At 37.0% G+C, this 27,328-nt stretch overlaps 2 protein-coding genes across 5 annotated transcripts in view; one reads left to right on the top strand and one right to left on the bottom strand.

The window, feature by feature from the left end:
* Positions 1-6,269, top strand: part of AGO2 (argonaute RISC catalytic component 2) — a 143,583-nt gene extending 137,314 nt beyond the window's left edge. For all 4 annotated transcript variants that reach the window (XM_074202731.1, XM_074202730.1, XM_074202733.1 and 1 more), the window contains 2 exons: positions 3,809-4,008; positions 5,701-6,269. In XM_074202731.1, the coding sequence (XP_074058832.1) occupies positions 3,809-4,008; positions 5,701-5,809 (309 nt within the window). In that variant the 3' untranslated portion in view covers positions 5,810-6,269. The remainder of the gene's footprint in view (positions 1-3,808; positions 4,009-5,700) is intronic.
* A 15,868-nt stretch (positions 6,270-22,137) lies between these two features.
* CHRAC1 (chromatin accessibility complex subunit 1) lies at positions 22,138-27,106 on the bottom strand. The gene is made up of 3 exons (XM_074202734.1): positions 26,874-27,106; positions 24,286-24,412; positions 22,138-23,716 (listed from the first exon to the last, which is right to left on the bottom strand). Exons 1-3 carry the CDS (start codon positions 27,018-27,020, stop codon positions 23,568-23,570), a joined length of 423 nt encoding a protein of 140 aa, XP_074058835.1. The 5' UTR covers positions 27,021-27,106; the 3' UTR covers positions 22,138-23,567.
* Between the last annotated feature and the right edge of the window lie 222 nt (positions 27,107-27,328).

Genomic DNA, 27,328 nt, shown 5'->3' with positions numbered 1-27,328 from the left:
AAGTGTCTTGAACTATAATATTTAATGATCATCATTTATGTATGGCAGCTCTGGTACTTATGGAATTCCTTAACTAAATGATTGATGACTACCTATACCATATAAGAAATGACTCCAACTGTGAAGCAACTTACTGAGATGTTCTTTGGTAGGCAGGCATGTTAAAAAAAAAAAAAGTATTTATTATGAGCATGAAAAATAAACTATCTTCCTTTTTAAAAAAAAGAAAACTTTACCATTGAAAATTAAGCACCTGATTTAGAAATAACAATTGTAGAGGATGAATTAAAGAAGAGAGAGTGGAAGGAAAAAAAGTATAAAAAGTTGCTGAATCATTTTGACATCTGTAAATAGATCTCACATGTGTCTGCCCTCTTCTCTTTACTCACAGCCATAATCCTTTGACCCTTATCACATCACCCTAGATTTTTGCAAGTCTCTTTCTACTGCAATTTATATTCCACACAACCACTGAAGCAATTTTCTTAAAAATGAAAGTCTGACCATGTTAACCCCTATCAATCAATCAGTAATCATTTCATTTAAGTGCTCACTATGAGCTAGGCACTGTACTAAGCACTTGGGATAAGAAAGAAAAAAAGACAATCCCTACCTATAATGATCCCACATTTTAATATGGGAGAAAATATATAAAAAAAATAAAGACAAAGCAAATTGACATACAGAAATAATTAATAATACTGTTTGATATTGTAAGTTTTTCATGGTGAGACTCCATATTAGCTTTCCTACTTTAACAACATTACTATCAGCCATACCCTTGAAAGTCTAAGGCAACTAAGGTGACATTGGAATTCGTGGCTTCTTTCAAGACTCAGCCCAATTGATTTCTTCTGTATGAAGACCTTCCCAAGATTAATTTATTTGTATTTTGTTTGTACTAATATGTGCATATAGTCTCCCCTTGAAAAAATATAAACACTTTAAGTGAAGTGGCTGTTTTGTTTTAATCTTTGTTTAATGATGGTATATGCCCAATTTTTATATAGTGTCTCCCCATTAGATTGTGAGGTCCTTGATTTAAGGTGGGTGCTATCTTTATGTATCCTCAGCACTTAGCAAAGTACCTGAAGCTAAGAGACTCGATAAATAGAGCAATGGACAGAGAGTCTGGAAGATCTAAGTTCAGATGTGAGCTTAAACACTTAGTAGCTATGAGGCCTTGAGCAATTCACTTAACCCTATTTGCCTCAGTTTCCTTACCTGCAAAATGAGCTAGAGAAGGAAATAGCAAACCACTGTAGTATCTTCACCAAGAAAATGTGAAATGAGGTCATGTAGAGTGTGCCACTACTGAGTAAGCATTTGTTTATTAAGTAAGCACTTAATAAATTATTATAGATGATTGATCTTGTTCTTCAGGCATTCAGTTGTGTCTGACTATAGTGCACCAGTACTGTCTCTGGGGTTTTCTTGGCAAAGATACTGGAATGGTTTGTCATTTCCCTCTCCAGCTCATTTTATAGATGAGGAAATTGAGGCAAGCAGTATAAGTGACTTACCCAGAGTTTCACAGCGAGTTAGTGTCTAAGGCTACATTTGCATTCAGATCTTCCTGACTTCTATCCTAGCACTCTATCCACTGAGCCACCTAAGTTAGCTGATTGCTAAATCTTGTCAATTGTACTTCTAGATCCTCACTCTTGCTTGGATATTATAATTTGCCTTATTTTATATTATATATGATCTTCCTGTTTTCAGTTTCTCCCCCTTTCCCATCCATCTGCCATATAATAGCTGCCAAGCTGATAATTCCCAAAACACACATCCAATAATGCCTTTCAGAGAGAAAAAGAGGTCTCCCAGTTGTCTTTAGGAAAACATAAAATTCTCAGCCTGCATTGAAAACCCTTTACAATCTGTTGCCCATATGCCTTTCCAGTCTTACTTCAAATTACTCATCTTTACTTATATTAGTCAAACTAGCCTGCTAATTGATCCTCACACAGGATGTTCAATCTCCCCACCTCCTGCATTTGCACAAGTAATTCTCTGTGTCTGGGATGTGATCCCTTCTCCCTTCTACCTCATAGACTTTCCAGACTCTTTCAAAATACAGCTCAGGGACCACCTCTTACTTGAGCTCTTTCTTGTATACAACCAGCTGTTAATATACTTCTCCTATTGAAAATACTTCGTGTGTGTGTGTGTGTGTGTGTGTGTGTTAACCTAGTACATATCATATTCTCCTCTTCTTGCCCACCCCCCAGCTCTAGAATATAAATTCTTTGAAGTCAGGAATAGTTTCATTTTTACTTGGAATCACCATCTTCTTAGATGGTACCTTTACATAGTTGACACTTAATAAATTTTATTTAATTTTTTTCCAACTAAAATAGAAAGCAAGGCCTTTTTAGGAGAGAAAGTATGTTATAGATGGGTTAAGGAGAAAAGAAAAGGTATAGAATTTCCACAGCAAGGAAGAATACAAGGATTACTATGCAACAGTGATGGTCCAATTAAAATGAAATAATATCTCAGTTTTCCTTACACTGCCCTCATGCAGGAGGGGTGGGGTGAAACAGAGAAGATGGAATAAAATGGATTGGGGAGGTTGGAAGTGGAATGACAAAAGGACAAGGACCAGGGATTTCAAAACAACAAATATTGTACAGTTGATCTTGTTAAGATTGTGAAGTGTGAAAAATAAAGTCTGAACAGGAGTGATAATGGTTTAGACCAGCTGTTCTTTTAGCTTTTTTTATGTCATAGACTGGTCTGGCAGTAAAATGAAGTCTGAACCCCTTCTTAGAATAATATTCTTAAAATGTCTAAAACAAAAGGGCAGCTAGATGACTCAGCTGATAAAACCACCAAACCTGGAGACAGGGACTCAGAAACTTAACTAAGCTGTGTGATCCATAGCAGGCCACTTAACATCAATTACCTCCCCCTTACCTCCCACTCCCTAATTAATATAATTCATTACTTTTGTAATCCCTAATATAGGATTGTAAAAGTAATGAATTATATTAATTTTTATTATTAAAATATCATAAAATAATGGATCCTAAGTTAAGAACCAGGGAATGAAGTACACAGTTGTACACACATTGAACTTAAAATGCCCAGGTGAGAAAGAGAAACAAATGAATGATAGATAAATAGATGGAAGGATCAGATTGGAGATCATGATACAGAGAGGATTTTCACAGCACAGTACATGATCAGTACATCAGGCTGATGGTGAACTCAGAGGCCATATTCACCTCTATGAGTGAGTGGTATGCAGCAATAGTGACACACTCAAATAGAAATGAATCCCTGCCACCAAATAGTGACATTTAAAAAAACACATTATCTTCCTTGTGCTTTTATATAAATTTGTTTAATTTTTCCCAGTTACATTTAATCAGGTTTTGTGTACTCAGGACTTATTAGAGTGAGGTTGTACATACTGGGAATTGAAACTTAGAAGCCAGGTAGGTTGTTGAAAGTGATAAATCAACATTTCGATTGAAGCTGGAATTAGGGAAGAAAGGAAGACTTAACCAGGTACTGAACTGTTTGAAGGTAAAGTAAGGGAAAACTATCTAGAATCCAATGAGTCACTGCCTCAAAGATCTGAATGAGGTGTCTAAATTGGATAATATCAGTTGTATGAATTGGATAGTTGCTAAGTAAGGTGGTCCAAAAAATGGTCCAGGAGGGAAGAATACTTCTACCCCCATCCTTGTCCAGTATGTAATGAATGTTAAGATAATTGTTTCTTACCTAGACAATTGCTTTTTGTTTTGTTTATTTTTAAACTGGAGTTTGACTTGACAAATCTATTTTTAATCTTTAGGGAACAAGCAGGCCTTCACATTATCATGTCCTTTGGGATGACAATCGTTTTTCTTCAGATGAACTACAGATTTTGACTTATCAACTGTGTCATACCTATGTGCGCTGCACACGTTCTGTCTCTATTCCTGCACCAGCCTACTATGCGCACCTAGTGGCCTTCAGGGCCAGGTATCATCTGGTGGATAAAGAACATGATAGGTAAGCAGAATTCTTTACCCATCAATCCTGGCTGAGTTAAAATGGGAAGTGAGAAGTTCTCCATCAAAATTGATTTTTCTCCATTGTCACTTAGAAATGATATTATTTTGGGGCAGCTAGGTGGCACAGTAGATAGAGCACCAGCCCTGGAGTCAGGAGGACCTGGGTCAGATCCAACCTCAGACACTTAATAATTGCCTAGCTGTGTGACTTAACCCCATTGCCTTAAATAAAAAGGAGGGGGGAAGAAGTGATATTATTTTTAAAACCATGAATTAGCAGCTCCTTTTTGTATTGTCTATTAACCACCTCCTAACTTATCTATAACTGCAAAATTAGGAGAGATAATCCAACTACTTTGAAAAAAGCCCTGAAAATCTTGTTAAAAGAAGTGATTTTTTTTTAAATTCAGTATTATCTGGATTGTTTATTTGGTTTCAAAACTTGATCCTATTAGAAATTTGAAGGATGTGACCTATTTGAACAGTTAAGGTTTTCAGGATTCCTTTTGAAAAATGAAATTACGGGCAGCTAGGTGGTGCAGTGGATAGAGCACAGGCCCTGGAGTCAGGAGTTCCTGAGTTCAAATCTGGCCTCAGACACATAATAATTACCTAGCTGTGTGGCCTTGGGCAAGCCACTTAACCCCATTGCCTTGCCAAAAAAAAAAACCCCTAAAAAAAAATGAAATTACAATGCAGTAGGAAGAGAGTTAGAAATCAGAGGTGCAAATTCACATCCCACCTCTGCTGTCAGTGGCCTTAGACAAATCACTTATCTTACCTGGTTCTCATGTGTATAAACAAAGTGGCTGGCCTGGCCTGGATGCTCTTTCAATTCTGACTTACTTATGTCTCCTCATTTGTTTTTGCTGTCATGCCATAATTTTTCAGTCATGACTAACTTTTTGTGGGTAAAAACATTCTCCAAATTCAATTCAAATCTTGATGTTATATATGTCATAATTTTAAATCTTTCTTAAGATTTAGTTTTGAAAAGTCTTTCTTAATTTGAATATGTATGTAAATCTATTCTAATTTTCTTAACCATCATACAATAGGTATGCTATGAAATTTTTTTCCCTACTGTTACTGGTTTTTTGTTTTATTTTTAGTCTGAGAGTGTCATGCTCTCAGAAGTCTGTCTAATGGCTAAACAGATTAATTAAAATTAAGAAAAATTTTTATAAAATAAATAAAAATAAAATATAACACAGATAATGTTGATTTGTGATTTTCCAAGTCAATATCCCAGCCAACAGGGATCTTATTTTATTTCGAGTTTGACACCCTAGTTTAAGGAGTGACCTTTGCTCAGTCACTGACCTTTGGCTAGAGAACTCAGAATCATATATAACTGTCAAGCAGGAAGGGACCCCAGAGGTCATCTAGTTTAACCCTGCCTTGGTTTATAGATAAGGAACTTGAGGTTTAGCAAGGTTAGCTGACTTAATCCAAGGTCACAAGTTTAATTTTCGACCTAGACCCTCAGATTTCTGATTCTCTGGCCAGTGCTCTTCCCACACTACTAAAAAGACTTTTTGTTTCAATTCTCCTTGTACCTCTCAAGTTCTCTCCTTTGGTATCCTCATGTCATCTCCATGTCATTTATTATTTGTTTTTGTATTACCATGATGGAAAATTCACTTTCAGGGTAGATTGAATGTTTGTTCATCTGTTTCCTCCCCTTTAGTGCTGAAGGAAGCCACACGTCTGGTCAGAGTAATGGCAGAGATCACCAAGCACTTGCGAAAGCAGTACAGGTTCATCAGGACACGCTGCGTACCATGTACTTTGCTTAACATGTTTTAGTGTTTAGCGATTTAGTACAGAGTTGGATTCACATGAGACCAGCTACACTCAGACCAACTGTTGCCCAGCCCTCCCATGACAGCCAGCAAGGAGCAGGATGCATCTAGGTTCTTTTTTCATGTGCAAGAAAGAAAGCCGTCCCTGAATTAAGACTTGGATTTTGAGCTGCAGACCTGTAAAACTCCTCCCCTCTCCCAGCCCTCATATCTTTCACCCCACCCCTGCCACTGTTGGAAATGTGGTTTGCCAAAATCTATAGGCTGCTTTTCAGAATACAGACCCAAGTTTCCTAAAATTAATTCAAGAGCTATTATCTCAGGGCTTTAAAAACAAACAAACAAAAAAAAAACCACACACAGACTTTATTTTACCTGTCATTCAATTTACTTGTGAACAATCTAATGTACCACAAAATTGATGGGATTCAAAAGCTGTGACTTTCCTTAAAGAGTACAAAGGAACAAAAACACAGAACACTATTCTGGTTTTAAAGCCTTGGCTATTCCGAATGCATCCACTAGTTTTATTTTCAATACCAAACTAGTTTGCTCCCATTGTAACTTATAAGCAACTTTCTACTAAGCAAATGGCAGATTTATTTTCTGAGTCCTCCAATGCCTCCTTTTCTCCTGCGTTATTGGTGTTTTTATTAGATTAAAATACAAATCTCTTGCCGGAAATAGGACATGTTGAAAACTTTTAAGAGGTCCGAGCAATTGGCAGATAAGTGCCATTTTAATAAAATTTTGTAGGAAAAAAAAAAAAGAAAAAAAGTGCTGACAGCTAGTCATAAGATTTGTCCTCTAGGACTGTGATACTTACTTTCCAAAGTCTCTAAAGAATACGGGTCTGTGGTGATAAATACAGTACAATCTTTTTCACTGTTAAGTCTTTAATGTAAAAAAAAGATTATATATGGTTAGCAGTATTAATGTGATAGTTTAGATGCTGTTATTTTATTTGCCAAGGGGTGCTCCTCATATTTTCTGTTTTAACATATCAAGAGCATTTTGGATTCTAAAAATGAAAACCACATCATGTGGATACTAATGTTGGAGTACAGAAATATGCAATTGACTTTAATGTGACAGAGATCAGAGAGGCATATAATTAGTGTGGATAGTTTAACCTGCAGTTCCAGAAATAACAAGTGTGCCCACAAAACAGCAAGGGGTGCTGTTTCCATGAGCAGTTCTGATGGGCATGTGCCCTTCCTTCTCCATGGGTTTAAGCACAAAATGGAATTTATTTATTCTTTTGATTATTGGGAAGCCAAAAGATGTTGATGTTCAGGAAAGCAGTTCTGGTTTTTGGTTTTATGAAAATGTCATGGAATCTATGCAGTAAAATATTTAGGAAATCATTGACGTTTACTTGTGGAGAAAGATTAATCTCTCTGTTATGCATTAAGTCAATAGAGAGAGATTTGGCCGTTCTCTTAAGAGAAGCATTAAAATCGATGAGTCTGAGGCATGTATATTTCTGTCAGGGTTTGCACACTGGGGTCACTTGCGTTTATTACATGTATAAACCATTGCACTAATAGTGATATACAATAGACAATTTTGAGGGGATACGAACAAGAACACTGTTTTGTGCTAATTTGCTTTTTTTTTTCTGTGTGATATTTTAAAGCAGCTGATCCATGTTAAATGTGTAGACGTAGGAGAAAAGTAACCTTTGCTTCTTCACCCATTAAGCTTTCTCATTTTGTTCTACCATTGAACCACATTTACCTCCAGCCAACATGGCAGGCAACCAGCTTGTTTGAACCTATGGACTGGACTATGGTGTAGGCTCCTAAGTTCTCTATATTTGTTATTTTACTGGTTATGAGTTTGGGAGATTTAACCACACCTCAAGTTATAATGAACACCTTGCCCATGTTATTTTGGCTGAAATAACAAATGGATGAGTGTTATTTACATATCTAAGTATGTATATGTGTGTGTGTGTTTGTGTGTAGTATGTGTGTGCTTTATCTTCTTCTAATGGCATTAGTCTTATCTTGCTGTTTAAGTCATTCGCTGTATCATTTTCATTTTATAAAAAAAACAAAAACAAAAAAATTGTTCCAGAAGATTCTACAGGAAATGTTGCCATTCTTCTTCCCTTTTAATGGTGTGTGGCACTTTACCTATTTTCAGAAGGGTAAAAATTCATTCTTGGCTCAAGTTTTAACCCAAGTTAGAGCCTAAAGAAATCATCCTTTCTTGTATCAAACTGGTGGGAACCAAAATCAAATTAGTTCCACTGTTTCTGAAAGCACCTGTGGGCTTTATTGAAGTTTATTAGGTTTAGGAAGAAACCTGCTTTTCGCACTGATTGGAATCGTAAGGGAATATTGAGGTAAATGGACAACAGAAACGGGGATGGGGGATGCCTTTCTAAGCTAGAAGTACATTTGTAATTGCCAATCAAGCACAGACTCATAGAGACTTCTAGGATGTTCCTGTCAGTATTTCAAAGGGAAGAATATTTTCTTAAAAGTGGGCCTAAAGGACTTTAAGAATTACTCTATAGGTCTGTGCTGTAACTGCTTTTGTAAGACTTTTTAATATACAAAGCATCAATAGACCAAAATATCTCCAGTATGTTTGTAATCCTTTGGTTTTACAAAAATTAGAATGGCTCTAACTAGAACAGTCTCTCAGGTAATAGTTTGTTTTGTAAAAGTTCACCAGTTAGGGGTTTTGGGGGGGGATGGGAGGGGATATAAAATTTTTAAAATAATTAATTTCTCCTATAAACCATGAAGAAAAAAATCTAGTAATGTAAATAGAATTTTTGGAGATGAAATTCAAAATTAAGACCCTTTTCACATGGTGGCCAAAAGATATTCCTTTTGAAACAGTTCTTTCTGGTTGTGTTTGTACATTAAATGCCCCCAATATATTGTGAACAGGTGAATTGTGCTTTACCCAAAGTGGTGTTGCTAGTGAGCACACTCATTGATTTCCTTAAAGTGAATATTCCAGTTTTTAATCTTTTGTGATTATTTTTTTTACCTGGCAGGGGCCCCCGATTCTCTTTGGGGTTTTTTGCCCTGCTTGTCTCAAATAAGTGTACCTCACTTTAAGTAAACTGGGTATGTGAATAATGATACAAAATTCCCAGTATATATATATATATATATATATATGAAAGATAAAGTTTATCCTATTGCTTTAAAAAAAAGTTTCACAATAGAATTCTTTTTCCTGTTCACAGTAAGATTCCTTTTAAGCATTTGAAATGTTTTGGTTTACAACATTCTTATTTACACCCATTAATGATGGTGATACCTCACACTTATATAGTGCTTTACAGTTTACAGAAGTGCTTTCACATCCATCTCATTTGATCCTCACAACAACCTAGTGAGATCAATAAGGACAGGTATTATTATACCCATATTGCATATGAAGATACTGGTATCTATAAATAGCTGTGTGAAATTACTTGCCCAAGGTCACACAGCTAGTAGGTAGTAGAGCCAAACTTTTAAGTCCTGGTCTCCTGACTGTAGTGCTCTTTACAGGAATGTATTGTTTCCTAATGCTGCCTACCACCCATAGTTAATGATCTGTAAACCAAGACTTAAGTAGACTTGGAAATCTAGTTAAAGGAGTCAATTGGGGATGAGGAGATGAATTCTTTTGTCATGCAAAAATATTCTATATTCATCTTTATTAAGTCTGGATTTCTCTAGTCTGGGTTTTATATAGCTAAACTAACTTTTGGCATTTTGAGAATGAGTTACTTTCTCTCAGAAAGTATGTTTTAGCATGTAAACATGTGTTTTCCATGGATCTGGTCTCTCCATTTTCCATTAAAAAAAATCATATTGCCTTTTATATAGTTTTCCCAAATTCACTTTTGAGGGAAAAATCAAATCCCTTTGGAAAGCAACTTTATAGCCACTCAGAACCACAGGAGCACCCAGAACTGAAACCATTTATGTCATAACTTAAATGTGCACTTTGGTAACTTGGCTTAAAATCATGGTCATCTGGGCCCAGCTCCGATCAGTAATAATTACTGATGTTTACCCAAGTTTTTGAATATTCATAACAAGAGGCCTTTTAGGTTTTTTCCTAAATCTTTTAAAGAAAGTTTTTTAATTAAATGCAAAAATTGCTATTTATTTCAATATAACACCAGAATTTAATTTGGCCAAAGGGTCTGTTCCATTTCACAGTACCTAAGTTGGTATAATAGAAATTTTTATTCCAAACTTTTTTCTTTAGCTTAGCATGGGTCCTTTTAACTTCTATGAAGGGAAACACCACGAGTGGAATTTTGCTAGCACAGTGCACTAAACAGATTGTTCCTTTTCTTATCTACATGTAATGTTTTCATCAATCTAATGATTCAGATTCTTTTTTGAAATATTTGCCTGGGCTTGATCTAGGTAATGCTAACTTTAGACCAGCCATTTTTCTAGTAGAGACAGTATTACATTGAAATCTTTAAGCTTTTTATCATAGAATGCTAGAGTTAGAAAGAACCTGGATCTGCCTTCTCATTTGGCAGATGAGGAAACGTCCTCATAGGAGAAATGATGTGACCAAAATCACAGTGTGAATGAGAGGCAGAACCACAACAAGGATCCAGGTCTTTTGTTTGTAGTTCCATGCTTTTACCACTACATCAGTGAGGCTCAGTTAGATGGTATCTGGTGCTAAGCATCATATTACTTAGAATTGATTTCTTACATAATCATAGGATTTAGAACTGGAAGGAAACTTAGAGGGTTTTTTTTTTTTAAGTCCAACCCCCAAACCTTCTCTCTCCCCCCCCCGCCCAGAATTCTACCAATGAAAAAAAAATTGAAACCTCTAATGGTTGTGACTTTTCCATGGTCACACCAATAACAAGTAACAGCCAACATTCAAATGGAGGTCTTATCTCAAAATCTAGAATTTCCTCCCTCTCTCCTACTCTATTGGGCTATAGTTGACTAGAATCTCAACATTTCTCATAGTTTCAGATCTATTCAATGGTAGCAGTGAATTTTTTAAATGGGCATTTCCCTGTGTTTAACGTTAATTCAGTTAGTGAGTGTATATGGAAAAGTTTGGTTACTGACTTAATACAGAGGGCCATTCTGGTGGCCTAGACAAGCCATAAGAAATTTTTATCTGATCTCTTCTGAACTTATATCTTTCTCCCACAAGACAAGGAATGTACATCAAATGAAAATTTCCTTCTCTTCAGGCCTACTCCCTTTCAAAATACAACTTGCATTTATATTTAGGTCCTTCCCAAAGCAAACTGCTCCCTAGTAATTTCACTGGCTGTTTAGGCTGGCATAACTTTTTTTTTCAATTTAAATAGTACACTTCTGACTTTTATATTGTGGGTGTTTCTCCATGTGCCCCAAAATACACACATGCTGTCTGTTTTATAAGCAAACCTTCAACTCAAAATAATTGCACTGATTTTTTGAGAACTTCCTTTTTACTTTTGTCGGATCTTTGTCATCTGCTGTAGCTGTTTGAAAAAGACTGTATATAATGTTATGAAATGCAGAAATAGAAATGCTATCATTGATGTACTATGTTTTTGTGATACTGCCACATTTACAGTATTAAGATGTTAGAACTATAATGGGTTAAAATCCCTTTATTCTCTTCAATTTGTGTCTGGTGACATTTCATGAAGGATGGATTTAGCTTGTTTCTTTAGAAGAATGTTTTTCAGTCTTCATTTCTAATACATTTTCTCCATAAGTTTTTTTATAATATTTAAAAGAAGATTGTAAAGGTTTTGAACTTTTTTCCTCTTATACTTTCTTTAGTATTATCTGTGGCTCCAAAGCTTATTATTTTCTTTAAGCCACTTCAAGCACTTGGTCAAATTTTAGAGGAAAGCAACGTTCACAAAAAATTGGGCAGCTTTCTTTTTACCTATTTCGAGTCAGTCATAATCAAAACTTATGGATTTAGCATTCTTTTTAAATTCTCTTTATTTAACCTGTAGGTGCTAGAGATCCCAGAATTACAGTATTGCTTATATATGACATATGATTTGATAGCTCTGTATTTACTCTAGCTCTAAGAGGTTAACTGATAAGCTTGTCGTTACGTTGAAATGTCTCAGAAACCCCAACGGTTTCTGCAGCCTAAATTATTTCTTTTGGCATATATTGATGTGACATGGACTCCGTTATGTTCTTTATAATCCTGTATCTTTGGATATGTTCTTGCCATTTAATCATCAAAAGTGAATGTATTGGTTTGGCCAAATCACTGCAGTTGGTGGTTTCCAAATATCTTAGATAGAAAGCAGATGCAGAAAAGGCTACCTCTGAATTCTTAAAGTGATTCATGTTTGCTCTTCAAAAATATAATTCAACACTGAAAACAGCCAAATTATTGCCTAAATAAACTGAATTGTGATCATTCAGTCCTGACTTGCAAACTCATGTGCCATACTGGGACCCTTCAGTAAGCACTCGTCATCTCTCCAGCTGACTCAGAAAGCAGAATTGAATAGTGTTGAAGCCTTTTCTGTCCAAGCTGTTCTCCCAGAAATCAGAGCAGCTGCCCTCCGAAGGCTGACACATTTGTTTGGATTCAGGCTTTCATGTGGCAATATTGTGAAACAGCCAGCACTCTCCTGATTAGGGTTCATTTTCCTGTTTTAAACACAAAAGCACTTTTTTCTCCATTCCACACTTATGAGTGGGTTGACAATTATTCCCACCCTCAAATCTCCCTCATCACCTCCATTCACCTATAGATATTTACCTTCAAATCAGATGTTAAAAAAAGTTTTGATAACTGATTTTTTAAAACAAATATAGACGTTGTTTTTGCATGATAAAAGTTTAAAGTTAACCTTATTCCCTATTCAAAGCTAAAGAAAATTTCAGCAGTAAAAATATCTTTATTTTCCTGCCCTGGATCTGCTAAGAGATAGGGCTCTTTGTTTAAAGGAATTGGGGGGGGGGGGAATAAAGGGGAATGGTAGGTAGTCAATATAGGGAAAGGCCTTTAGGGTCTTAAGAAATATGAATGTACCCTAAAGGTGCTTTGAATGCTCAGAAGCAAAACTCTAGAAAGTCTGTGCTAGTACAATATATTTTTTTGTTTATAGTAAATCTGAATAGGCTCCCTTTTGCATAACTCCTTTACTGTTAGGAATATTTTCATTTATATGTGCACAGAATTCTAATTTAATATTTTAGTAAGACTTCTTATAATCAGCTAAGAACCAGGTGGAATTTTGTGATTCCCCCCCAATTTCATGGAATTTCATGATTTTCTCCTAATTCTGTGGAATTGAGAACAGTCACTTAAGTTCCTATTATTGAGCAAACTTCTTCATAAAGAAGTTTAGGTGGGCAACATGGCTCTGATCTGATGAAGGAAGAATAGAGAAAGCTCTTTTGTTTAAAAGCTCTTAATTCTCTGTTGACATTTTGGAAAAGAGTCCCAAGTATACTGTTCACTGAAATTCCTTTCTTAAAAACCAATTCTTTTTCAAGACTTACTCATTTTGGCCTCACACGCACACATCTTATATCCTGAATGAGATGTGTCTTTTGATATGTGCTGCATATTTATCTCTTGCCTATCTTAGATCCTGGTGGTAGCACTATAATATCCTTAGATGATGATGTAAAGAATTTAGACTTCCTGGACTTTTTGTTCTCTTGGCTCTAGGGCTTAGAAGATCGAAGAGGTCTAGTTGATGATGTTTCATGGAGCAAACACTTTTCCTTGTTTTATGAATGGGGACTTTTTTCCAAATCCAGATGTTGTCAAAGCCTAAGCCTATGGCAAAGGTCTGTCTGTGGAAAGACCATTTTATCAGAAACTCTGAAATTGGCCTTTCTTATTATTTTTGTTTTTTTTGTGGAATATTAGACTATCCATTCAATTCAGCATGTACAAAGGCACCTACTCAGCCAAGCATTTTATCAAGCACTTAATTATGTGCCAAGACCTTTGCATAAGGCCTTGAGCCAGGCACTGGGGATATTTGTCCAGGATGTAAAGAATACTGATTTCATTTATTTGGCTATCAGTGTAACCGCACCTTAGGAGAAGATGGGGGTAAGTTTTAAGGGCTTGGGTGGGGGCGGGGTGGGGAGAGTTATTATTTTGAATATTGTGTTCAATTAATCAGAATCATTGCTTCAGTGGGGTGGAAGGTGAGCACCTCCTCCCCAGGCCTTAGGTGAGTACCACTGTCATTCTCCTCTCTTCCCACTTCATTGTGTTCTCAAACCTAATCTATACAAAGATTCAAGCCCTGAATCACTGTGCTCTTTAAAGTCCACCCTTAGTCCTTTTCAAGATTTTTTTTTTGGTGGGGATAAGAGGGTGGGGTAGCCATGCACAGAGCTATGGATATAATGGGAATGTGTCAGTGTACAAATTGTTCAGCTGTTTTTGAAACTACTTGCTTTCCAACTTTATAAATCTATGGCCCTCCTGAGGCCTCAGGGCTGTGAATAGGGGACAGTGCCAGCTGTGGCATCACAGGTGGGCTTGTCTGATGTTCTAGGTGCCTGCTTCCTTCGGTCCCGACAGAGCCCAGGCTTCTCTGGGTTTTGGGGACTTTGCCTGACCCGTCTTTTAACCATGTATTGACCAATAAGTCATCAGTGAATCCCATCTCCTGGCCAACTGATGGTGGTTTTTGTTCTCATACCTGGATGAGTCATGGAAGAAGCAAATGAAACAATAATCATTTTCTGTGGAGGGGCAGGTACATTATATTGAATGCTGAACTTGGAGTCATTGAGTCTGGAGTTAAAATCCTGCCTCTGACACTTTACCTAAATGATTCTGGGCAAGTTACTTAAAGCTCTATATGTGCTACAAGTAGCTCCCTTTGTGGTAGAAATCACAAATCCTATAGATATTCTTGTTTATATATATTTGTGTGTGTGTGTGTATGTGTGTGTGCATATATATATATAAAATATATATATCTCTACGTCTATGTATCCATAGATGTATATACATACACACTCCCTTGCGTGTCTTTGTAAAATGCTTCTGAAGACCTCAGCTGTAAGGTGCTATTTGAGTATGTACTATATATATATATTATTCTTTACTGTTTGGGGTTTAACTTAGTTATGGTTTATCTTGCTAATAGTGAATGTTTTTTAAAATTACTTATTTACTTTAAGTGTGGCAATGGTAACTGAGGAGTTCAGAAACAGCTCCATTTTTTTTTCACACCTGAAATTGTGTTTATTTTTTAAAAATCAAGTATTAGCAAGTTCTTGGCTCTAGGGCTCTTTAAGATTCAAAATTGATCTACTTAAATCTGGCTTAGTTCATTTTAAGGGAATAAAGTGTTTAGTTTGCTTCTAAAAAGGACTAAAAGATTTTTTTTTTCTTTTCTATCTCTTGCCCCTCCCTCTCCTCTACCCTAAAGGCCTTTTGGTTCTAAGAGAGGAAGTCATTTGTTAATTAAGTTAGTGACCCTTCTTTCAAAGCAGAATGTACAAGACAGACCAAAAGATTACAGGGCAGCTGATTTGACTATACATAGCTCTCCTTAAGGCAAGAGTTAGTATATCTACACACAAGATTTGAGTCTTGGGCCTGTTTAGGGAATTTTAATATAGCTGAGGAAAGTATAAAGGGATAGTGTTTTATAATTAAAGAGGAAAATGGGTTTTTATGAAAAGCTATTATTTAAGTTTACAGTTAAGAGAATAATTATGTTTCTGTGCAACAAAGTGGTTTAATTACTCATGCAAAAAAAAAAGAATGTAGTATTTTAAAATCCAGACTTTTCTTACCTCTAGTACACTTCAGGTTACTTAACTGACATGTACTGAGGGGTTTTAACCCTTAGTTTTAACAGGTTTTCTAATTTTATTTTATTTTTATAAAATAATCTAAAAAGAACCAAAAATTAAACTCTTTCATATGTGGCTCTAATACCCCACCCCCCATACCACACCTCACTACCACCCAGGAAACATTTTAGACAACCTTTTGAATCAAAAATGTTTCCTCACATTTAAGGTTTACTATTTTCTAAGAATAGAGCAGCTAAAAGGCCTCATTTCAAGTGGTACTAAATAAATATGGATTAGTTTCTACCTGTTCTGTGGATCTATACGAAGATGTCTTGTGCTTGCAATATAGAGACCATACAGTGCTGTTTTGTAAAACTGACAGTTCTTATATAAATTGCTTTATTTATATGCATTTGCTTTCATGTATAATTTTCATTTACTACATGGATTGTAAAAGTTAAGTGTAGCATATTACAGTACATGTTAAGTAGAATTGAAGACTTCATGTAGTTGAATACATTGTATGTATCCTAAACATGTTAAATGCTTGCATGATGCTTATGTGGTGATCCCACTTTAAATTAAGCCTTAATATGATGTTAGGTTTGTAAGCTTCAGAGTATGCAAAAATATTAGAATGAGGGAATTAGCCTGTTGAAACCAAGAAAATACCCAGTAATTCATAGAGGCTTCTCACCTGAGATGTAAAGGGAAATGTGTAGGCCTTGAGCTTTCTATCTATACTGTGACTGACCTAGCTAGCCTCTGGCTGTTGTTGTTCTTAGATCTGTGTAAAATGGGCCATTGTGCAAAAATTTCTATGGCAGTCCAATAGAATGTTATGTTCTGAAAATTTTTGGAATTTTTTTCAGGGTTTTTCTTTTCTTCCTTTTGGTCAGATTTTGCTTTAGTCTTCAATTTTCCATTCAGATTTATTGATGCTTGGAGTTCTGATGTAGCGTATAAACCCTCTCTGCAAACCTGCTCAAATTCTAAGCTTTCTTCATATAGTGCCATCTGTCGTCACTTCTCTACGTACAATTTTACACTGAATTTTTTTTAATAAAACATTTTCAACTTGAGGTAAACAAAGTGGAGGGGACCCAGCTTTCTTTCCAATGTGGATCTACCTCAGTTAAACAGTTGGGTGCTATTTAAGAAGTGTGGCAATGAGATTGGAAAAAGTGACCAAACAGTAAGGTATGCCTGTATACATCTTGACAGTTCTCTGGAAGCCAGACTTTCTGTTTAATAACTATCTCATGTTTGAGTTCTCTATTCTTTGTGCCTTTTGGTTCGAGTCCCAATGCATTTTTCAAAATCAACATAAGAAATAAACTTATTGCCAGTGAGGGAAATCAAGCCAAACTGGCTCTAACATTTAGTTATTCTCCCCCTATTCAAACATAGTAGACTTTTTATACAAATTTAAAAAAAAAATCAAGAAGCAAAATTCACATTTCTCAAACAATAAAATCCCCAACTCTTCTATGCATATGTTTAAAGCAAAACTTTTATTTTTTGTGGTATTGGAGAGGTTTTTAAAAATCTGATCATCTGACCTAGATATAAATGTCAACTTCTTACTCTGGTAGACCTTGCAAGAACCCTTATTTTAAGGATTAATATATGGACTGATTGAAGTTTTTTCTCGTCTTTCTCTCCCTACCCTCTGGAAGCTCTAATAAATAGTGATACAAGAATATAGAGCTGGAGTAGACTTTAAGGATCATTTACTCCAACCCCTCCTGTTTCAAATGAGGAAACTGAGGCTCAGAGAAATTCAAGTTTATACAGATGACAGTGTTGGACCTGAGATTTGAACCCAGCTTCCTAATTCTCAATCCAGTGTTTTTCAACTAGAGAGGAAAGGGGGCCTTATTAAAAATTGGGTAAACTGGCTCTAGGTAACAGGTGACACCAAGAGTTGGCGTGTGTGTGTGTGTGTGTGTGTGTGTGTGTGTGTGTGTGTGTGTGTGTGTTTTCCATATGTAAGGAAAGGGGAGAATGAAATGTAAGGACAAATAATTTTCCACATTTTTGTATTCAACAATCTACAACTCTACTTTTTTTCTATAATGTATATCTTTTTTACTTAATTCTTTTGGGGAAAACTTTTAAGTTGTACTATACAAGTTATCTTCAAGCCTTTTACTAATTCGACTTTATAACAGAAACAAATCCAGAGTAGGAAACTTTCCTGTAGCAGTTAGTTTTACAATTTTTCAAAGGTCTACATCAGAGTTGTAAGAGAACCGACATTCCTTAGTGGCAGAACTTTACAAGGTTCTGTAAAGCTTTTTGCTGCAGAGACTCAGTGGGTCAATTCCTCTGTTAGTGTTTTTATAAAAAAAAAAACTCCATCAGGTCTATACTTAAGCTATATTTTATAAAGAGTAAATCATCCTTTAATATGCTGCGTGTAAATGATCAGCATTGTTGCACTTTCTCAGTAATAATGTATGCCCTACAATTGGCTCCTAGGCAAGGACTTTAAAATTAACTTGTTTTGTGTGATTGTGTGCATGTATGTTGTATGCGTGTGTGTGTATCTGTGTTTTTTAACATAACAGTAGTTCTTTGGGGCAGATGATAAAATTTATAGGTACCTCAAGAAATTAAGAGCCTGAATATGCTGCATTTTGTTTCTTTCACTTTTACATGTAGCAATGTGTTCGCTTTCATTACCTTGTTTAGTCTATGAATTGCTAACTGTGTTGCTTCTAGGATCCCCAGAGGATGTTGCAAGTCTTTTTTAAAAGTTCATCTTGCAGGTTGTAGTATCCTTTTAAGTTTATTCAAATGCAGTCACTGGTTCAAAGATGTCACCCTATATTATGTAGTGTAGAAAAAGATGCTTCACACAAAAGGACTAGAGCAAAAGGATACTACATTTATAAACAGACAATAATGTTCCTAATCCCTTCTGCTCATGCTGCTTTCTTGATTCTTTTCTCAATATCATCAAGAGGTTGGTAGCTGGTTTCTAAATTCAAAAATGAAAAATCACAACTATTTTGTGATACACACACAAACACACACACACACACACACACACACAACACACTAATCATAGTTCAAAGTTTCAAAAGAACCTTTGCAGAAACTTCAATTTGAGCAAGTAGCCCCAAAGGTCAATGCTGCCATTAGATTGCCTCATCAGCCTAGTTAATCTAAAGACCTAGTTTCCTATGTGGTCCTCCTTCAACTGTGTTCCATTAAATTCAACCAATGTTATAAATGTCTATCATGTGCAAAGCATTGTGCTAGATGCTGGGGATACAAAAAACCAAAACCCCCAAGTTCCTGCCCTGAAGGAGCTTACATTTTACTTCCCCTGCATTTCTTAGGCCCCTGCCTCCAAAGTTCTCACCCCAAGAAAAAGTGAATCCAAAATAAGTAGAGATGGGGAATTGTCTGGTTTGAGAAAAGAGAAACTGGTGAAGAAAGCTCTAAGGCTGTGAAATTGAGCATCTATTGTCATGTTTAAGCTTTGATGGGTCCTTTCAAGCTTGTTTTTCCGCTTCATAGGTTAAATAGTTTGCACTACTTTTGCAATAAATTCATGGAAAAACTAACAGTTACTTTGTTTTGTTTCTTACTATGTGTGTGTGTGTGTATATATAAACTAATCCTAAAGAAATAGCATAGTGTTTTTTTTTCCACCTCCGTACCTAATTCTTAATATGCGCAGAATGCTGTAAATCTGATTAAAAAAAAAGATATGATGTGAATGATATTTTATAAAGTTATTTTGTATGGTGTCAATTTTGTTTTGCCTCATAGTACGTCAGCAAAAAATAAAACTCCTCATATTTACGACTATTTGTTCGAAAGACCTTAATTATTCAAATATTCACTTGGGTACTTTCACACTAGTGGAAATGAGGAATTTAAAAGTTATTTTAAGATAGTAGATATTTCCTGTGCTTAAAACTCCAATTTTTAAAAATATACCTCAAAGTCAGGAGTCACTGGTGAAAGGTAAAAGGTTTTCCTATTCATGCTGGGCTGAGAATGAGATGGAATGAAATTGAAAGAACTGGTACGGTATCTGAAATCCTGGCTTCAGAGAGAAGCACTATTGCAGAGACCCACAAGATAAAATTTCAATCTAATGTTTTAAACTATGAATTGTAAGCATAGTTAACTAGTCCACTATTCACCAGTTTATGTTTGCACTTAAACTTGACATGTCTTAAATCTTTAACTTAAATTTGTTTCCCTTTTTTACCATAAAATTGGTCAATATGGGGGCAGAAATATGGCTAATGAGTCCTATGTTAATAAGATTTTGATTCTAGTACACCTTAAGAGAATAGGATGCAATTTAGAGTCATGATCTTCACAACAACCCTTAATTTTACAGAAAGTGAATTTAAAAAGGCAATTAGGGGCCATAATATGTACCAAACATTTTGGATGCAAAAAGGCCGTGAGAACAGAAAACATTCTTGCTCTCAAGGAGTTCCCTTTCTAATAGGGAAAAATCAGGTTTTGGCTTCAAATTATATGGAAAGGCTAAGTGATCCTTAGGAAGTAGCAATAAAGAGATAGTAACGTATCTCTAGAGGTTCTTTCCACAGATAAAACTGTATGTTGAACTATTTGGTAATGCCAAAGATTTTGATGGTGAGAAATTTATTTTCTGGTCTTCAGAAGCAGTTGCCAAGTCACAAATCTAACAGGGGCTGATTTCCTGGATAATTGCTAGGGGAGGATATGGACTGAAGGCAGATCTCCATGTTCAGGAGGCTGTTGTTATTCCCAGAGCTCTTGGGCTGCCTCCAGGTATAATCTCACATCCATTAAAAAGTGACCCACTGATAGTCCCTGTTAATCTGTATTTTAGGACCCAGCTCTGAATTTACCTAGAGTAGGAGTAACTAGGTTTTGGGTAAATCATTTCACATTAGATAATCTCTTCCTTTCAAGTTCTGACATTGAATCCAAGTCTGATCCAAGGCCAGTACTCTTTACTGTATATTGCCTCGAATTTTCTTCCTTTCCCTGGTCTCAGATGACTCACCCTCCACTGCTAATTTTGCCTAGTCAATCAATAAACACTGCTACACTGTGAGTGTTGTCTTACCAGAGCCTAACCTTTGGCCATAAGGAATAATAAAGATACAAGTTCACAAAAATTGTCACTGCGAGGGAAAGAATAACTCAATATAGTTCCTACTAATCATGGGTCCATATTGTCATCTATATAGTAATATAAAATCAATTAAACTGATAGATGAGCATCATGACATCTATTTTCCTCAGTTAAGGTGGGTAATAAATAGCATCTACCCACCCAGGCTATTGAGGGGATCCAATGAGATATTTGTAATGTACTTGGTACTATGCTGTGTGAAAGATACAAAGAAAAAGTAAAACCATCTGCTCTCAAGAAGTTCACTTTCTAAATAGGGGAAATAACATATAGTTAAGTGGTTCTGCTACAGGGTAAACAGATCTAGGAGTCTTTAGGTTGCTGTTCTTCATATTCAAAGACATGATGCCATGACAAGTGAATTGGATTTGAATGAAGATGTTTGCTGTGCAGAGACTCCAGCCTCACTCCCCTGGATTCATATCTGAGTTCATTGGCCATAATCACATGGTATCCTGGTTGCCTTCTGCATTTTCAATATCCAGAATTAAACAGTGCTCAAGCTATGGTCTGGCTAGGGCAGAATACTGAGGAACTATTCCCTTATTTGTGGAAGCTCTTTCTCAGTGTAGCCCAAGATGGCATTGTGATTTTTTTCCCAGTTGCAACTTCATACTACTGATTAGATATGCAGTCCACTAAAATTCTCAGATCTTTTCCAAACTATCTAAGCAAGCTTCTCTCATCCTCTATTTGGGGTTTTTTGGGTTTTTTTTTTAGGTTTTTGCAAGGCAATGGGGTTAAGTGGCTTGCCCAAGGCCACACAACTAGGTAATCATTAAGGAGGCCGGATTTGAACTCAAGTACTCCTGACTCCAGGGCTGGTGCTCTATCCACTGTGCCACCTAGCCGCCCCCATCCTCTAACTGTAAAGCTGATTCCAACCAAGATTCTGTAATAATGAAACAGATAGCAAGGGAAATGGGTGAAAGTGACAATACAAATTTCAATTCAATCCCTGATTACTATGGATGTTTAAATACATTGGAATGATTTAGATGATTTATAAAGGATGACTAATTCTAGCTTTGGGTTCTAGTATTTTGCTCTTTGTAGGTGGGTCTGATTAAATGGGACTGAAATTTGCATATATGATGATGTATAATCTAAAAGGACCTTTGGAGCAAAGAAGAATGCAATGTATATAAGATCTTAGAGCTACGGAGATATAGATTTTAAGTCTGCTTTGTCAGGAACTGTCTGTGTTCCTGGAGATCGTGAATAGAACAGATCTTATGTGAAAGTGTTCTGTAAATTACAAAGCACTATACAGATAAAAGATATTATTGTGGGGAAGGGACAATTTGGGCTGAAACTAAGGATTCATGTAATATATAGTGAAAGAGAAGACTGTAAGCAATTAAGAACTGCTTCTAGAAGACAATACTATTTTAAGTCTGGAATTTATTTTGCAATAAAGAATTGAAAAAATTTATTTTGTGGGGGAAGTGATATGTATTTTAGGAAGATTAAAAGATACGCTAGGATTGTAGAATAAGGAAACTAGATGCAATTAGGAAGCCATTACAGAACAAATGTTAAGGTTAAAGTGCAAATGACAAGGGATTGACAGAGGTGGAAACAGGCCACAACTGGAAACCTATAAAGGCTCAGTGCTACCATGCAGGCTACACAAAAAAACCCAGTTAGTTTTTTCCCTTTAGGAATTTATGATCTAAAATAAATGTCATGGTTACAGGCATTAGTATCATTTTGAATGTTGCACAACAATATGTAGAAAGCTGTGTATAAAGTTTTCAATTGTATACTCAGTCTGAAAGAGAACTTTATAGAATTTGTTTTCAGTATACAAATTTAAGACCTTTCATAATTTCTGTCGATGGAGAAGGAAATATTTTTAATTTTTCCAATTACTAAAAATATATTTTCTCTCTTTTCTTCCTTCCTGCACTGAAACTAAAAGCTTGCTTTGACTCTATAGTAAAGAAAAACAAATTCCTACATTGTCTGTATCCAAAAAATGTCTCATTCTGTACATGAATCCCAGAAACTGTCAGGAAAAGCACTGCATGGTTCATCTGGAATGGTGAGCTTGATCACTGCATTGATCAGAGTTCTTAGGAAATTGTTTTTAATTTCATTTACAACTAGGATTTAAAATTTCCCCAATAGAACCTGTTAGAAATTCTCCTGCTAGTTCTTGATTTAGAATTCTCAAGCAAGTGAGCCTTCTGACAAAAAAATCAAATGAAGCAAGTTAGAACAATAGTCCAACACTACTCTGATTTATGGACCATTTTATTGGAGGGAAAATTATGTACAATTTTCAAAAAATAAAGAATTGAAAAATCTTTCACAGTAAAAAAAATAAGCACTCTTTTATCAAACAGTAAAAATTTCTTGATATACAGAAATATGTAATATGCTATATGCTACATATTTGACTGAAAATAAACTATATCTTCAACTGAAAATGAGTATGGTCCACAAGTGAAATCAATTTCATAATATACATATATTAATTTACATTTGCTATCACTAGAACTTTATATCAATTAATGGAAAAAGATAGATATTTCATGTTTGTTTCCCTTAAGGATATAAAAATTCAATGTCAAATAAGATATTAAAATAAATATATAGCTTAGTGATATCTTGTAAATTAGAGGCTGCTTTTTTCTCATTCCTCAGGCTGAAGAGGATAGATGGACTGGATAGAAAATTCTATCCTAAAAATAACATTATCTATTAGGAGTCATACAAAAGCTATGGGGATGACATTTAGCTCTGTATTTAGTAGGAGAAAGGGGACCGAGTGTAGAAGCAGGGCTGGTGACACAATTTTAGGTTAACTATAAAATGTTGCTTTTTAAGATTCAGCTTCTTCATCCTCACTCTCATCATCTTCATCTTCCTCTTCCTCCTGGTCCTCCTCTTCATCTTCTTCCTCTCCTTCCCCCTTCTCTTCTTTTAGCATTTTCAGGTATTTACTTGCTAAAATCTTCTTTGGTAATATATCTTAAAATAAAAATTGTGGTATCAGCGAACAGTTGCAGTATATTCCACAAATGCAAATTTCAGAGACTATCATCTCAGGCTAAAAATGCCTATTTCTATCAACTTGTAAAGAATAAATGAATTTAGGGTAGGAATTTGGAAAACAAAATAAGAAAAACATGTTAAAGGATATACCTATCACTGTTGGTAGACTACACTGAATACCTAGGCAAGTTTACTCTCATTGCTTCTAAAATAGAGACAGGATAAGCACTAGCTTATCTGTAATAGTGGACACAAAGTTAAAATATTTTAAGTTATGATGATGATATAAAAAGGCTAAAGCTTTGGTTTTTCTAGGGCTGCAAAGACTAGTTTTGATCTTTGCTGAGTAGGGCTTGACTACCCTGATCTGATGAAATACTTGCTATGCTTGCCAAACCTGCCAAGTATTCATCTACCTGCATATATGCTATATTTAGAAACCTGTGGCAATCTCAGTCAGGAAAGGTTCTATTTTCATGACTGTAATGTGAAACTCAAACTACAAGACATGTTTTTATAGGCTTCTTCAAAAGGTAAGTAAGTACCTGCAAGAAATTGAAAGGTTTCCGACTCTTCTGCAGTATTTGATAAGTCACTGTAAATAAGTGCTTTCTTCTCTTTTCCACTGCCATGTTTATAAGAATAGGTGGCTAAATACTGAACAAAGAGTTCCTAAAACAAGATGGGAAAAGATTAAAATTTAGGAAACATTCTAATACTTTACATTATTGCTTATATTAAATTCATACTAAATTTAGAAAACTTTAAAGCTTAAATTACATTTTAGGCTTTATTAAGGTCAGGAGGTACAAGGTCATTATATTGCAGCTATAAATTTGATGTTGAGAGAAGGGGAGCAAATGGTTATTCCCCAAAAATTCATTTTGGATTTAGTGGTTTTATCAATAATTATCCATGACTGACTAAATATAAGACAATGAACAGAAATTCAGCCAACAATCAATTACCTATAATAATGGAAGCGAAAAGTAATACAGGTTACTTAAAAAAAAAATCACATTTGGCTCTAGAGATGCAACTTTTTTTACCTTCCATTTGAATATGGGTATATCTGTAGTTCTGGTAATTCACACCACTGCAACCCAGATAATGAAGCCAATGAGTTGGGAGTTGTAAAGCTGGCCAGACTTCTTGCTCCCAGCTCAATTCCTCCATGCTGAGGATAGACAAAAATACCTCTTAAACTGATGCAAAGCACCAGTCTGAATTGTGCTGCACTTCCCCCAAAGTTTGACTTGTCTGACCCATACTTTCTCAGGCAAGGAGGTATTAAGAAGGTTTGGCTTTAAAAGTTATTAGCTTAATAAAAAGTAAAGACCCTCAAAGCTCCCCTGCTTTCTGGCTGCTGATGAACTGGAAGTGATATCAGTAAAAGCAGCTGGAAAAAGTCCCTAGCTCAAGTCTATGTAGTGAGGCCTTAAAGAATAAGGTGAATAAATCCTATGACTATCTTGAGAAAGGGACACAATTAAACAGGAACCCATTAGCAATGAGGAGCTCCAACCAAGACCACCACTAGCTAAGAATTAATTCAGAAATACTTTAGGGGGATGGCTAGGTGGTGCATTTAATAAATGTTTACTATTTGCAAGAATATTAGGGGACACAGAAAAGGCAGTACCTGGGACAGCTAGGTGGCACAGCGGATAGAGCACCGGCCCTGGAGCAAGGAGTACCTGAGTTCAAATCCAACCTTGGACCCTTAATAATTACCTATCTGTGTGGCCTTGGACAAGCCACTGAACCCCATTTGCCTTGCAAAAACTAAAAGAAATACTGGGGGGGGGGGCAGGAAGATGTGTCATTAAGCTTAAAACCCAATGAAACCCATACCTATACCACAGTAATCAAGAACTTAGTGTTTAGTTGTTTGGGTTTTTTTTTTTTATATTTTTGCAAGGCAAATGGGGTTCAGTGGCTTGTCCAAGGCCACACAGGTAATTATTAAGTGTCCTGAGGCCGGCAGGGCTGATGCTCTATCCACTTCGCCACCTAGCCGCCCCATTAGTGTTTCATTTTGGAACCCGTTAAAAGAGAAGAATTCTGAAGAAAAATGATCATGAAAGCTAAGATAAATTGAGAAAATAATTAAAAATATTAAACAATTAAAACTATTATGATTAGCCGGAATGCCTAGAACCACAGAATTCCTACAATTCTTTCTCCTTGTCTAATACAATTACAGCAAGCGGGTTTGGGATATTAAGAAGGTATTCCTGAAACCTAGATGGTTAGAAGTTGACATAAACTAATAAGAAAAGTTATGGAGTAGAATGGGGTTTTTAAGTTAAATTCAGAGCGAAGGCTCTGCAGGATGGAATTGCCAGTAAGAATGCAAATATACATAACTTACAGGGCTGCAGGACCCTGGGCAAGGCGCTCGATGGCTCCCCGGGTAAAACATAAATAGCAGCACCGCCTGCCTCTCCAGATGGACGCGATAACGGACTATTAGTAGAGAAGGGGGAAGGCTTAAATGCTACTCTCCAAAACCGTGGAAAAGGACATTCTTTCCCTCGCCGCGGGCCTTCGGCTCGGGTCTCCGGGGGCCACTGCTTTGTGCTGAGTGCCCGGGAGTAGAAGACACCACGCAGCTGCGGCGGATCACGTTGCACTTGGCCCGGAGGGTCAAGGCCACTTCCAGGCGGAGTGCGGAACCTTCAACTTGAGCTCCCGGCAGGTAAAGGTCAGCCGCCCCGCCCCGCCCCGCCCCCAACGACCCAGAACCACCACCAATTCCTGGACTGGGCGGTTTTTTTTTAACCTCCGAATCCCTTTCTCCTGCAGCGTCCTTTATGAACCACTTTAAGCCTAAAACGGGCAGCTCCCGCCTTCCGGGTCTTTTTTGGGGGGGCGCTTCTCCCCCGAGGGGGCGTGTTTGGGGTTCCCCCCCCCCGACTCCGAGTCAACGAACTACTAAAACCCGCGCGCGCTCCGAGCCCCGACGGACGTCTTTTTTCATTTTTTAAAAAAGCGAATTCATTTTTTTTAAAAGCGCATCGCTTGCCAAGGTCAGAGGTCAGAGGGCGCGGAGGGGCGCGCACGCGCGGCCGTTGGGGCGCCGCCTCTTCCCCCTCCCCCCTCGCTTCCTCCCTTCCCTCCCCCGACTCACCGTGGCCTTGGCCGTGAGCACCAGCGCCTCCTGGTTGATGCTGGACACCTCGGGGGAGCTCTTCATGATCACCCGAATGCGAGACAACGGCAGCGAGATCAGTCTCTGGTCGCCGCCTTTCTCCTTGCCGCCAAACCCGTCCGCCATCTTTGCCGCCCCCGCCCTGGCAGCCGCGGCCGAAATCGCGCGGCCGCCACTGCTCCTGCCGCCGCCGCCGCCGCCGCCGCCGCGGCCCCCGCGGCCCCCGCCCCTTCCGAGATGTCCGCGGGGGCGGCTTGACAAATAAAGTTTATTAAAAGGGGAGACTTTTCGGGCCTCTGCCTTGTGGGAAGTGTAGTTCTCTAGAGGCGGGACCTCTGACCCCGGCAAAGGGCGGGCCCCAGGGAGGCGACCACAAGTCCCAGGGTGCTCTGCGCCGCCGCGCTCGAGGCTCGGCCCAGCCTCCCCCGGGGGCC

Source organism: Macrotis lagotis, chromosome X, assembly GCF_037893015.1.
Source record: "Macrotis lagotis isolate mMagLag1 chromosome X, bilby.v1.9.chrom.fasta, whole genome shotgun sequence".
NCBI classification, from domain to species: Eukaryota; Metazoa; Chordata; class Mammalia; order Peramelemorphia; family Peramelidae; genus Macrotis; species Macrotis lagotis.
The sequence above is the reverse complement of the archived record's forward strand: the minus strand, read 5'-3'. Positions and strand labels throughout refer to the sequence as shown.

Coding starts and splice junctions, on each gene's coding strand:
- CHRAC1 (XM_074202734.1), bottom strand. CDS start 27,020: ATGGCGGACGGGTTTGGCGGCAAGGAGAAAGGCGGCGACCAGAGACTG. Junction 24,413..26,873: donor TGCTCACGGCCAAGGCCACG/GTGAGTCGGGGG, acceptor ATCTTGTTTTAG/GAACTCTTTGTTCAGTATTT. Junction 23,717..24,285: donor AACCTTTCAATTTCTTGCAG/GTACTTACTTAC, acceptor TTTTATTTTAAG/ATATATTACCAAAGAAGATT.